Source organism: Mastigoproctus giganteus, chromosome 4 (genome assembly GCF_048544385.1).
Source record: "Mastigoproctus giganteus isolate SK-2022 chromosome 4, ASM4854438v1, whole genome shotgun sequence".
NCBI lineage: Eukaryota > Metazoa > Arthropoda > Arachnida > Uropygi > Thelyphonidae > Mastigoproctus > Mastigoproctus giganteus.
This window is the reverse complement of record NC_143578.1, coordinates 186,804,019-186,817,769: the sequence shown is the minus strand read 5'-3', so window position 1 is coordinate 186,817,769 and position 13,751 is coordinate 186,804,019. Positions and strand designations below refer to the sequence as shown.

General features: G+C 36.8%; 1 protein-coding gene across 1 annotated transcript in view; it reads right to left on the bottom strand.

The window, feature by feature from the left end:
- Positions 1 to 13,751, bottom strand: part of vas (ATP-dependent RNA helicase vasa) — a 200,891-nt gene that overhangs the window by 33,626 nt on the left and 153,514 nt on the right. Inside the window, exon 14 of the mRNA XM_090371104.1 lies at positions 1,115 to 1,214. Coding sequence (XP_090227230.1) covers positions 1,115 to 1,214 — 100 coding nt within the window. The remainder of the gene's footprint in view (positions 1 to 1,114; positions 1,215 to 13,751) is intronic.

Here is a 13,751-nt window from a genome sequence, read left to right as displayed (position 1 = left end):
CTCAGTGACTAAAATTAGATTAGATGCATGTAAAATTTTTGCCTTGAATGTTACAACCACAAGACAGCCCATAGATCATGGAGTTATTTCATCAAAAAATGACATTATCACACGGCCTTCTCAGGACCCTTGCTAATGAAGATAAACTTGATAGTATTCTTGGGGGGGGGACAGTACTAGACAGGGCATACGGTATAACTGAGGCATGTTCCAATATAAAACCGGTAACACTTGCTCGATCATGGAAGGAAATTCTTCTAAATGTAGAAGATTTATCAGGTTCTAACGAAGAAGGTGCAAGTAAAATGTCTGAGATAACAGATTTAATGACAAATTTAGGTTCTGAAAATGTCAGCAAAGAAAATCTTGGTAAGTGGCTGTAAATTGATTCATGTGAATGACGATTTCAATATACAGTGAATGTTATATTTGTAAAATGCAAAAGTTCAGATTTTTATTGTTTCCCTCCCACAATTATCTCTGAATCTCTCCCCCCCCCAACATTAACCCAGATTACCAAGAATACACTATGTAAAAATACATGCTTCTCGAGCCAGGTCTGCCACATAAATGTGGCATCTTAACAAGTGTTGTTCCTTCTGCTTAGGCGCCTCTGTATCCAGGTGGGCAGTGCATAGCACTCACTTCTTGATTATACCGGGGTTCGAGCCCATGACCACCAAATATGGAGGATCCGGAAAGGTCATGGAATGACCACCGCATATCCCCAGAGCAATATGGCTTTAGTTGTTAATGCTCCTAAAAACCAAACAACAATCCTTCTGCTTAGTGTAGCCCATTTTCTGCCACTCTACTATTAGTGAATGCATGTAGCCAAAGCTCACTGGCAGCGTAAACTCTTACAAATCAATCAACTAAGAAATGCACTTATCAAACCCTATTGTAATACTAATACAACTAATGGTCATGTTCACTTTCTGGCATGAAGATAGACTCCAACAGTTGTATTCAGAAATTTCATTAACTTTGTCTTCTGAATAAATTACATTTTATCACAAGAAGAAAAGTGCTTAAATTATTTATTTTAAGTTTTAATATTTAATTATTTTCATATTTATAACATGAAAAAAAAAAAAAAAAAAACAATATGCACCCATGAATACTTGTTGTAGGAAAGTTATTCTGTGACATAAATGAAGCTATGAAGTCAGCAGTCCTTTTCTTTTCTACAAAAACTAGGGTCCGATCACTACCTGTAAATAGAGATTTTACCTATTAATGTAACAGAATATCAAAAGACATAATTAGCATAAAACAAAACTTTCTCCAACAAGCACTATTACATTTAACTGACAAAACAATGAATAATATGAAAATTAATAATCCAGCACTCAATCTGAACTCACATTTATCAAACTCCAAAATAATATATGTTGAAAAGGAATGGGGATTAGCTTATGTTCATAACTGTTCCACATAACAGTACAGAAATACAACACAAACTCTGTTGTCCAGCATGCAAAGGGATTAGAACATTATCTAAATTTAGAGCATTCTGATTATCTAAATTTACTAAATTCCCTTTGACAGAGAAGAACTAATGGATAACACTAAAATATTTGATATGCACCAATATAAACCATATTGTTATCAATGAGGTATAGCATGCTTGAAAAAAGTAAAATTTAATCTTGTTTTTAAAAACAAATTACTGAATGTATCCTGATATAAATTCAAACTAAACATTCATTCTTTTGATCAATACTGCCAACATGAAATTTGGCTGCAAAAATGCAAATAACTACAGTACTCAAGTTTCACAAGCTAGCTGGAATGACCAAAGAACGATGGAAAACTTTACATAAAGCAGGCATCACCCAGAAGTAAATGATCATTTCAATTTATTTCTTTTCACAAGTTTCCTTAATCTGACATTTACGATATCAACCTTAAGTTATTGCGAGCATACCTTTGTTCTGTAATAAGCAAGCAACCTGTAATAAAAGGAAATATAAATTTTATATTTACTTGGCTATCTATTAATCTGATGCTAAAAAGGGATTCAGACTACAGTGAATTTTTTCCTTCTAATATGGACCAATAAAAAAAACTAACAACATTCCAGAATATAAAATATGCCAGTTACTAGAGCTTTTTAGATATCTAGTGATGAATAACAAAATTTTACTGAATTGTGAAGTAATAAAACTCCCACATACCTACCAGACAAAGTTTGTGAGTTCTGGTAAATACTGGAAGTCAAGTATTAGTATTACCATATAGTGTAAGGAAGCCACTGACTTTGACTGCACTCTGGGGGGGGGGGGGAGAAAGGAAAACAGAAAAAAGTAGATTAGAAAATACAAATTATGCATTCCTCTCCTTACATAAATAACTATCCAGTTGACCTTTGAATTTCTGAACTATCAGCCTACAAGTTGTGGAGGCAACTTGTTGAGGCTGGGAATGAAAATTCTACCTTCATTTTATTCTCAGAACCTTATAAACCTTAATGAGATCCCGTCTAAAGTGCCTGGTTGCCAAGCTCTGTAGCCCACATAATCAAAGTTTTTCCTTGTATGATCAAACTTTTGCTGATCTCACCATGCAATCTTCCCATCTTTGGACCCTTTCAAGAAATTCAATGTCTTTTCTGATGAGGTCTCCAAACTTGAATGCAGTATTCCAAGTGACCTCCCTATTTCTTCAGTATATTGCTTGAAAAACCATCAATAAAGACACCTTAGGCCATCTGTTTACACTGCTCAGAAAACTTCATATCTGCCTGTATCATAACTTCCAGATCCCTTTCTTCCTCTACTGTTTTTAATCCAAGCCCACAAAGTATATACAGTTGGTCGTCGACTTACGACCGACTTCCGTTCTGACTGACAGGTCGTAAGTCGATCTGGTCGTATGTCGGCCATATATTTATTAACAGTATTTTTTAACCTTTCTAATCTTTTTATCATCTTTATGATTTATTTTTATAATCTTTTATTTTTCATTTTAAATACAGTAATGTTTTTATCTTTTACTTAGCGATACTGAATATACCTTCGTTTCTATGCCTAGGCTATCTCTCTCTCTCTCTCTATGAGATTAAATTCAAACGTTCTCTACATTTTAATTGGTTTATTATTCATACTGTTTATAAAAAAAAACCTACAATCTATAATTATATTGTACATAATGTACTGTAAACACAAAAATACAATCTAAAATTAATGTAAAAATTAATACAAATGAAATTTACAAAATCAATTTTCAATCTTTGCTTGTGCTGGGTTGTGCATCGTCAGGGCCATGTTCTTGGGTTGAGGTAGGAGATGTTTATTTATAGAGACATTATGCAAAGAAAAATCTTTTTTTTAAAAACGCTTAAACCAACCAATACTAGCCTGAAAATCTTCTGTGTAATCGTCTCCGACGCGTGATTTTAAACTGAAACAAACTTCTAGCCTTTGCTTGCACTGTGTGAAGGCTCATGGGTGTATTTTTTTTTGTATTAAATCTTCCATCCACATAAACAACAATTTCTCCATTTCATGGATGGGTTCCTGTCGTTGTTTGGTTAAAATTGTAGACTTAATAAGTGCAGAACCTAAAACAGCTTCCCGAATTCTTTCTTTGTCCTTAAGTATCGTCAATACCGTGGAATGTGATAACTTCAAGTCACATGCTATCGTATTCACTTTCTTTCCGCCTTCATACTGCTGGATAATTTTACACTCTAAATCAATAGTTTTCCTTGACTTTTTAGCTGGCGTATATGTAGATGAAGTCATTTTCCTTTTACTAAACATTTTATGCATATTTCAGTAGAATTTTAATTAATACACCACACGCAACAAATACTTGAAAGCGACTGGGTGTATGTGAGAGAGAGTGACTGGGTGTATGTGCCTGGTGCTGTCTTCAGGCCTCCCGTCATCGATTAATTTATTTATTATTATTTTTTTTTTGTGGTCGTAAGTGCGGCCGGTCGTAAGTCGCATAGGTCGTAAGTCGACGACCAAGTGTACTTTATTTTGGGGTTGCTTTTGTGCAATGAAACATAGCTGCCACTTTTCTAACCATTCTTAAATACCTGTTCAAATCATCCTGAAGGAGTGCTGAATGGCACTTATCATTAATGACTCTCCCAATATTTATGCCATCTACAAATGGCACCTCCGTAGCCAGGTGGGCAAGAGCAGCAGTGCATAGCACACGCTTCTTTATTAGACTGGGGTTCAAGCCCGTGACCACCAAATACAGAGGATGCGGAAAGGTCGGTGAATGACCACCGCATATCCCAGGAGCAATATGGTCTTAGTTGCTAATGCTCCCAAAAACCAAATAACAAACAAACAAACAAACCATTTACAAATTTTGATATTCTTTATCCCTTTGCCAATGTCATTTATGAAAATCAAAAACAACAGTGGTCTAAGAACCAATCCCTGGAGGACCCCACTCCTGATATTAACACCAATCTGAAGAATATCCATTAATCACAACATTCTGGCCTGCAATCAATCGTAGAATCTTTCAGTAACCCCAAAATGTTTCAGCTTATGCAATAAGCTCTCATGGGAGACTGAGTTAAATACCTTTATAAAATCCAAATAAACTATGTCAAAACCTGCATCCAGCTCATGAGTTAACTATATCAAAATAACTTACTAGGTCAGTTAAACATAATTTTCCCTTAACAAAATCATGTTGTGTATGCTTCAGAATGCCATTTCTATCTAAATATCCCTGAATTGCAATCTTGATCACTGTCTCTAAGATTTTTCCTACTACTACAGTCAGACTAACAGGTCTGTAGTTACTAACTTCATTCTTAGAACTGCCTTTATGTATTGGAACATTCAAATCAAATAGAATCCAGTGATTCTCTCATAATTAACTTCTATGGTTCAATACATTCTGACTGCTTCCTCAAAATTACTGGGTATATACCATCAACTCCAGAGCCTTACTTGCCTTTAGACTAGTTTTTCTAATAAACAATCATCTATAATTTCGAAAACACTAATTCGATATGGCTTAGCCTCAATCACACAGCCTCTCTTCAGCACGAAGGGTCTTTCTTCAGTAAAACTCATGCAAAGTATCCATTGAATTTATCAGAAACATCAGCTGGGTTATGTAACTTTCCTACTCCCAAGTACCAAAGGTCTGATCTGATTTGTTTTCTTCTTTGGGCTCACACAAAAATTAAAAATTAAAAATTCATTTTCCCTTCTTTGCTCTCTTAGCCAGTGCTTCCTAGTACTCAGCCTTGGGATCCCCCACAATGGCACCCTCCTCCTGCTATATTTTCTTAATGGTTATATATTATTTGTGACTTCTGTGATTACTGCTTTAAAGGAATTCCAAAATTTTAATGTATTTGCCCAACCACTGCAATTTGCTCAATTAATAGATGCCATGTAGTGCCTTAAACTGTCAGTTTTCTTTTCTAAAATTAAAATCTGTGCCTTTACTTTTCACCACTGAAACATGTTTCTTCATTTTCCAACTAACAACTACTTGCCAATGATTCTTGAACTTTATATTAGAAAGGTTAGGTATTAGGTATACTCAATGATACTGGCTTTGTATGTACTTTGTATCGGATGACACTGCGATGTGTCATCTAATTTGTGAGCAATGATGAGATCAAGAATATTATTTTCTCTGACATGCTGGTACCAATAATAATCATCTAATTTATTTAAAAGTTTTCTCCGTGGCGAGTAGTCCTTCCACTTATTCCAATCAATTGGTGCCAGAATGAAGTCACCCATAATAAGCTATTCACACCTTCTTGCCTGTTCCATCTGCATGAAGAGACTCTCAATCATACTCCTCACAATATTCTGTTCTGCAGATTACTCCTATTCTCATTATATCTTTGCTTCCAACTAACTCTCACTACACATATTGTATGCTGGCAGATGAAACTTCTGACAGCAAAAGCTCTTTTCATGCTCGGGCTGCTTTTGATAAGAAGTATGACCCCCTCCAGCCCTACTATCTAACCTAAATACATTATACATACTATAGTGGAACTTGTTATCCCCAATTTCCAGGTGGCACCATGCTTCTGTTAGTCCTATTATGTCAGCATTAGCTGTCCTAACCAGGAGTTCGAATTCACTCATTTTATTGACAGCATGGAGAGTTCACCATGCTGTCAATAAAACAGCATCCAGACATTACCAAAGACAGTCAAAATCACACGGTCCATAGTTTACTACCCTGACCACCCTTTGAAGTTATTCCTTAGCTTTTCTCACTGTTCATTGGAAACAATGCCACCTTCAAAATATATTACCAACATCAGCTGTTGCAGAACCAGACAAGGATTCTTGGGTTGTGTACAAGCATTACTTTGAACCATATCATCAGATAAACATGGGTCTATATTACCCTTCTCCCTGCAACCAGCAGTTTCTTTGGGTATACCTTACAAAGAAACTAGCAGTTTCTTTTTAAGGTATACTCAATGATACTGGGAAAAAACCCTCCACCTCCTCTGTTCAAATGAATAGTCACTACAAAGCAGATTCCTTCTACCTACAAGTTCAGGAGACGCTGATAAAAATCCACCCCCCACACACACCTTGCAGACACAAATTCTGACCTAACCCATGGCATTTTTTAAGCATGGTCCCATTTTTATCCAACAAATTGTCATGTCATGTTGTTTGTTTAACAAAGCTCTCTTTACCTCCCCCTTAAAACTGACAGTCTGTTGGGTAACATCATCAACTGCTGCTCCCAGCAAACACTGGTTCTTGTCCGCTTATCTTTATTACAAAAACTTGTTACGTGTTTCTCTGAAAAGTTTCCCAATAAAAGTAAATCTCCAAGAAGAGCAGTATACACTTGACTATTCTGTTCTAGGACCTGAACGGGGGGGAGAACATTAAATGGCAGGTCACGAGGTACTCGAGTCCGTGATGGCTCCCAGCTACATTTGTTTCTAGGACAAGCACCTATTTCTTCAACTCAAATTCTTCCAGTAACGGAAAGTTTTAATTTGAGATCAATACACTCCTTACATCGGGTTCAAAGAAAAGAATCGTCAGCTGATCTTGGTTTGTCCATTATACATGGCACAGGCTATAGAAAAGAAAAGGTTTTACTGAATTTAAATGCAAAAAATTGACAATAAAAGCCACTGTTGGCCAGAGGGTCTTGACTGCTGGTTTCCCTGGCTGATGAAGAAGAAACACAGGGATGAGCTATTACATAGGCCCGGAATTTCGAGTAATTTACTGGATTGCATGAACATAAGTTCAATTAGATTATTCTAATGCTTTTGTTTGTTGAATGAATGAAATGCTTAGGGAATATTTCTAAAATGAAACACTTGATATCATGAAAACACAAGGCCACTTTTTATTATGGTACTATTTTTCAAGCTAAATAAACATTTATTTAGCTTGCCGAGAAAAATGGATAACTTTTTTTTTTTTTTTTTGAAAACCCCAAACACAAGAGGTATTAGAACCTATAGTACTCAGTACCATGCATGGGTTGGAGGTGGTGAAGAAGACAGAAGATATTTTTGACATTAGACTTGAACTTCTGTAGACCAGCATTTCCCAAAATTTTTTAGTCACAGAACACTTTACATCTCATAACATATTCGGCGCCTCCGTAGTCAGGTGGGAAGGAGCAGTAGCAGTGTGTAGCACCTGCTTTTGATTAGACCGGGGTTCGAGCCTGTCACCACCAAATACAGAGGATGCGGAAAGGTCAGGGAATGACCACCGCATATCCCGGAGCAATATGGCCTTAGTTGCTAATGCTCCTAAAAAACAAACAAACAAACAACAACAACATAACATATTCACGGAACACAAGTTTAGTGAGAGTCAAAGAACTCTTGCTAATATTTTATTACATATGACAATGCATCAGGAGCATCATTATTTCCAACGCATGTAAAGCCAAAATTCAACTAACTATCATCTTAATTTTTCAATTTGGTCAAGTTGATTCCTGTTTTTTTCACTTAAGATTACTCGGGAACAAAATGCTGCGATTGTTCATCCTCACTTTGAAGTGTGATAATGCTGTGTTTGTTTTCATCGACCACAGTTACACTACTAAAAGTACTTTGCTTCTCATTTTAAAGTTCTTTTTTTCAACCACAAATCCATCGTCATTTATTTTAATAATAGTATTGCGAAATACTGATAATTATCAAAAAAATTAAAACAAGGAAGTGAATTTAGTTATGATATTAGTTCGCTTCCTCTTCTCCTTCAACCCATGTATTCCAGGCTAAATTGCATATGAATGCATACTAGTTCACCATATTGCTACTTTTCATAGGTGTCATTACTTCTATGCATACTTCTCTATGCACAGCCCGCCAAAATAAAGAGTGTTCGGTGGTCTATTTGATTATTAGTATATGCCAGTACATTAATAACAAAAAAAAAAAAAAAAAAAAAAAATGTTAAATATTATAATGATACAAAAGGGATGTACACTACAAATTTGCAAAATTTATTTATTTTATTTTTTTTAATTATTAATTACGATTTTTTGCAGGACACAGTTGGAAAAATGTTGCCGTACCCTGTAATTTTCAGGTGTGTATGAAGGAAAGTTTTTCAAGAAAATGGCAGTTGAATGAATAAATGAGGAAGATGAAATGTTAGTTCTACGAGTTTGAAGTTGGACAGTAAATGGATGATGGCGGTATGTGTTCGGACTGTTTTGAGAGAGAGAGAGAGAGAGAGAGAGAATTATACAAGCCAATTCAGAAGAACGGTGCCCATGGATGTATCTGTAGAAAAGGCAGGCAGCAGAAACAATAGATTATGAGAGAGAGAGTGGACAGACTATTTGAGTTGAGTCATTAATTAACCTAATTGCCCTCTTCTGATTGGAATCTAGAAGCCTGAGAGAGGTTTTGGGTGTACCACCCCAGATGTGGGAACAATATTCCATGGTAGCGCAGATTTGCAATTTGTACAGGGTGAACAGCTGTTTGGAAGAAAAGTAACACTGAGAGCGAAAGAGAAAACCAAGTTTTATAGATGCAGAGGAAGCAATATTTGTAATGTACTTGTGCCAAGCAAGATTAGAAGTCAGGGTAATCCCAATACAGATATATCATCTTGCCTACAAATCAGTGTCACCAAACATAAGCATAAGAGCAAAAGAATCCTTTTTCCAACATATAAGACAGGACTTAGTTTTAGAAGGGTTGAAATCAACTCAGTTCTCTTTGCCCTACTACAGAATTACCCATAAACAGCATTTAAGGAATTAGTAGTGGATATTAGAAGTTGAAGCTGACTGAGCAGAGCAAGATTTCTCGAACTTGAAAGTGGAATGTAATGTGCTATCATCAGCAAAACTATGGATAGGATTTCCAGTCAATCGAAGAGGGTCATTAATACACAAGAGGAAAAGAGTGGGGGAAAGAACTGAACCTTGCGGGACACCGGCATTAGAGGAGAAGTTAGAAGACAGAGAGCCATCATCCTCAGTGAGCGATCAGAGAGAAAGCTGGATAACCAATTACAAAAAACAGTTGGCAAACCATAAGATGGAAGCTTATTTGGAAGACCTTTAAGCCAGACACAACGAAAGGCCTTTGAAATGTGAAGAGCAAATGCTTGAGTTTCACCAAACTTTTCAATTGAATTTGTCCATAGATGGGTAACATAAGCCAGAATATCACCAGTGGATCGACACTGACGGAAGGTTTCTACATAGTTTAAGAGTTGGAGGTGAATTGATTTCTCCATTACTTTAGAAAGAGTACAAGTAATTGCAATGGGATGATAATTGGATGGGAGTGATTTATCACCCATTTTAGGAACTCGCTGGATATGAGCAAATTTCCAAGCAGAAGGAAAAACATCTTCGGAATAAGAAAGTGAAAAGGTGTGGCAAAAAATAGGAGTAAGTTCAGGAGCACAGGTTTTGAGAACAAGTGGAGAAATACCATCAGGACCTGGAGCTTTCTTAGCATCAAGATTCATCAAAATCCTTCTGACATCCTTTTGATAGAAGACCAAAGGAGGGCATTGAACGGAGCGTCTTGGGAATAGTGGGAAGTGTTTTAACAAGATCATTAATATATGAGTTGGAAGAAAAATACGATGCTAGCTTTATCCTTGGCTGAATTGAAAATAGAACCATCTGGTTTTGGAAGATGTGGGAGCAGAAATGGGCAAGAGTTGCGGCCAATAGCTTTGGTAAGAGACCAGAATGCTCGGCAACCATTAGGGCAAAAAGCAAGTTTTCTACTCTTAGCCTGTTCAAAATCTAGTTTGGACTGATTAATAACATCTTTACAATGGCTGCGAGCTTTGGTGTAGGCAGAAAATGAAACTGAAGAATTGGAAGCAAGCCAATACGATATGCAATGTTCTTCTCTTGAACCTGAACACATTTATTGGAACCAAGGTTTAGATAAAGGAGGAAATTTTAAAGTGGAGTGTGGAATGAAGGATTCCATTCCTACAAGAATAATTTCAGACACGATCTGAGCGAAATTGACATCAGAAGTTTTGAAAGAGTAATCCGACTAAGGAAAAGAAATCTCACAGGGCATCCCATTTTGCATTCTTGTAACACCAAACACCATGTGATTGGATATAGCCATGATATAAAGGCTCCACTGGAGAAGAGACAATCAAGTTGTGATCTGAGGTTCCTAAAGGACCACTCACTTCGACCGTGTACAGTAAACCCCCGCTATTCATGGGGGTTACGTTCCTGAGAAATGCAGCGAATACCGAGTTATTGCTCCCATAGTAATAAAGGGGTTCCGTTCCAAAGTATGAAATATATAAGAAAAACTAGTCTAAAATTTTGTCTATGTATGTATTATATGTACCTTCATAGTGATATGCAAGCATATGGCATTGAAATGAAAATAAGAAACAATTTAATATTAAATGTAATATTTATTAGAAATTTCAAACAAATCTTTCAATCCAGCGCCTTTGCTATAGCAAAAAAAACTTATCCCGCCAGTGCTATCACCAGTTTCGCTAAAGTGTTGATAAAGGTCTTTTGCCTTTTCACGAATAATGAGTAAACTTAAGGGAATTTTATTTTGAGTTCGGTCTTCTCTCCACAGATTTAAAGCCTTTTCCATTTTTTCTAATTTAACATCACAAGTTACAGAGCAAATTTTTTAAGCAATTAGCGCATTTTCACGGACACTACAGCAGATTTTTTTTCTTCCGATTTCTTGATTGATCGTACCGTTGACTTATTGATTTTATGTTTTGCCACTGACGAGACATTTTCACCATTAGAAGTTTGGTCTAATAACTGAATTTTACTCACTAATGTCATCACTTTCTTTGATCTTTTCACAATTTCCTAGTTATTCGTAGCCATATTTTTGTAGGGGTTAGAAAAAATCTGTCCACAATAAAGTCACTTTCTTCCGTTAACACACTCGAAAAAGTCTGTTTACTGCAAAACAGCAGATTTTTCATTTTTGTAAGCATATCAATTTATAAATTTATAAATTAAAAGCAAACGATTCCAAACATTCCACATACTGAACAAGAATTAGTGAGAAACATCTACGCTCGCAATTTTGTCACCCCTTTCCCCCCACCCACTGAGCGGTGTTTTGACCGGGAAAGATTATTTTAGCCATGCCCATGTTTTTTTATGGCGGAAAATGTTCACGACGATTTAAAATTCACATTTTTTTAAGGTTTCATTTTATATTAAATCAGTGACCACGAATACAGATACCGCAAATAGCAGGGATTAACTGTACTTAGAAGGGTTATTTGTGAGAAAAAGATCAAGTGTGTTGGGTGTATGGTTAGGATTGTCCAGTATTTTGGTAGGTAAGTGAAGAATCTGTGTGAGGTCATTAGTAATTGCAAAAGCCTCAGCATCTCGGCCTGTCTATGTGACTAGAAAATGGAAGGCAGCTGGAGCCTTGAACTTTAAAATCACCAAGGAAAATTACATCACTGTTAGGAAGGCTGGACTGGAGAAATTCAAGTTGCAATGACAGGAAGTCAAAGAGTTCCAAGTGATTAGTAGAATTGGGAGAACAGTAGAGACAACAGATAAATTTGACAGAATGAGGTAAAGAGATTTTAAGCCAGAGAAGATCGAAGAGAGAGGAGATTCCAAATTACCAAGTCTCTGACAGTGAATATCGGAACAGACATATGCACAAGTACCACCTTTGAGGCGAAAGGAATCATACAGTAAATAATTTGGGCAACTAAGATGAGCAGTGGTTGAATCAACCAATAAATGAGATTCTGTCAGAAAATGTACATGGGGTTTTGCAGACTAAGTAAGTGGATATCATTGAGATTAGAACTGAGATCATGTATTTTTGTTAAATGAACAAGGAAGTGTTTGGGAAGTTTAGATCTTTTCGCAGATAAGTTTGCTCTATTAGTTTGACAATTCATGGTGTATTCAATAGTAAGAAAAAGTAGGGTGACATGCTGTATGAAGTAATGAAATTTTTGGATATGCCGTACAATGGTAAGAATATATCGAGATCCTTGACATAACGTGGCCTCGGCAATGTGCTTCTGCATACACAGTACTCTGACTCCTCCAAACACGATCTGACAGAGTAGAGGTAGCAAGATTATACACTAGCTGATCTGGAAGTCTCCTAGAGAGTTACCAATAAGGTTCAGTCCAGTGTACTAACTGGCTGCCGCCCTGCAAACACCGTTTTAGAGCTGTACCGCTTTAGTTAGTACAGCGGACGGACCCTATTGGTAACTCTTTAGAAGGCTTCTGGATCAGCTAGTGCATAATCTTGCTACCTCTACTCTGCCAGATAGTGACTGGAGGGAGTCCGAGTAGTGCATATGTAGGGAGCATTGTCGAGGACATGTTATGTCAAGGATCTGGGAATATTATTACCACGTGTACGCCACATCCAAAAATTTCACTACTTCATACAGCATGTCCCACCCACTTTTCCTTACTATTGAATACAAAACGAATTGTCAAACTAATAAAGCAAGCTTATCTGCAAAAAGATCTAAACCTCCCAAGCACTTTCTAATTCATTTCACAAATATACACGGTCTCAATTCTAATCTCAATGATGTCCATTTCCACTTGCAGTCTGCCAAACCCCATGTACTTTTTCTCAAAGAATCTCAGTTATCGGTTGATTCAACTACTGCTCATCTCATATCCCAAATTATTTGCTGTATGATTTCGCTGTATGATTCATTTCGCCACAAAAGTGGTATTTGTGTATATGTCCGTTCTGATATTCCCTGTCAGAGATTTGGCAATTTGGAATCTCCTCTCTTTGATCTTCTCTGGCTTAAAGTCTCTCTACCTCATTGCGTCAAATTCATCTGTTGTCTCTACCATTCTCCCAACTCCACTAGTCACTTGGAGCTCTGTCTTTCTCGTTGAAAGTCTCTCGACTTCCCCAGTCCAACTTTCCTAACAGTGAGGTAATTTTCCTTGGTGATTTTAATGTTCACAACTCTAGCTGGCTTCCGTTTTCTAGTCACACCGACCCACCTGGTCGGGATGCTGAGGCTTTTGCAATTACTAATCAGTTTGAACAGATTGTTCATTTACCTACAAGAATGACGGACAATCCTAATCGTACGGACAACACGTTTGATCTTTTTCTCAAGAACAACCCTTCTAAGCACATGATCAAAGTGAGAGATCCTTTAGGCACTTCAGTTCACAACTTGGTGATTGTCTCTTCTCCATTGGAGCCTTTATCTGATGGCTATTCCCAACCTCGTGTTGTTTGGCATTACAAGAATGCCAAAATGGGATGACCTGCGAGATTTCTT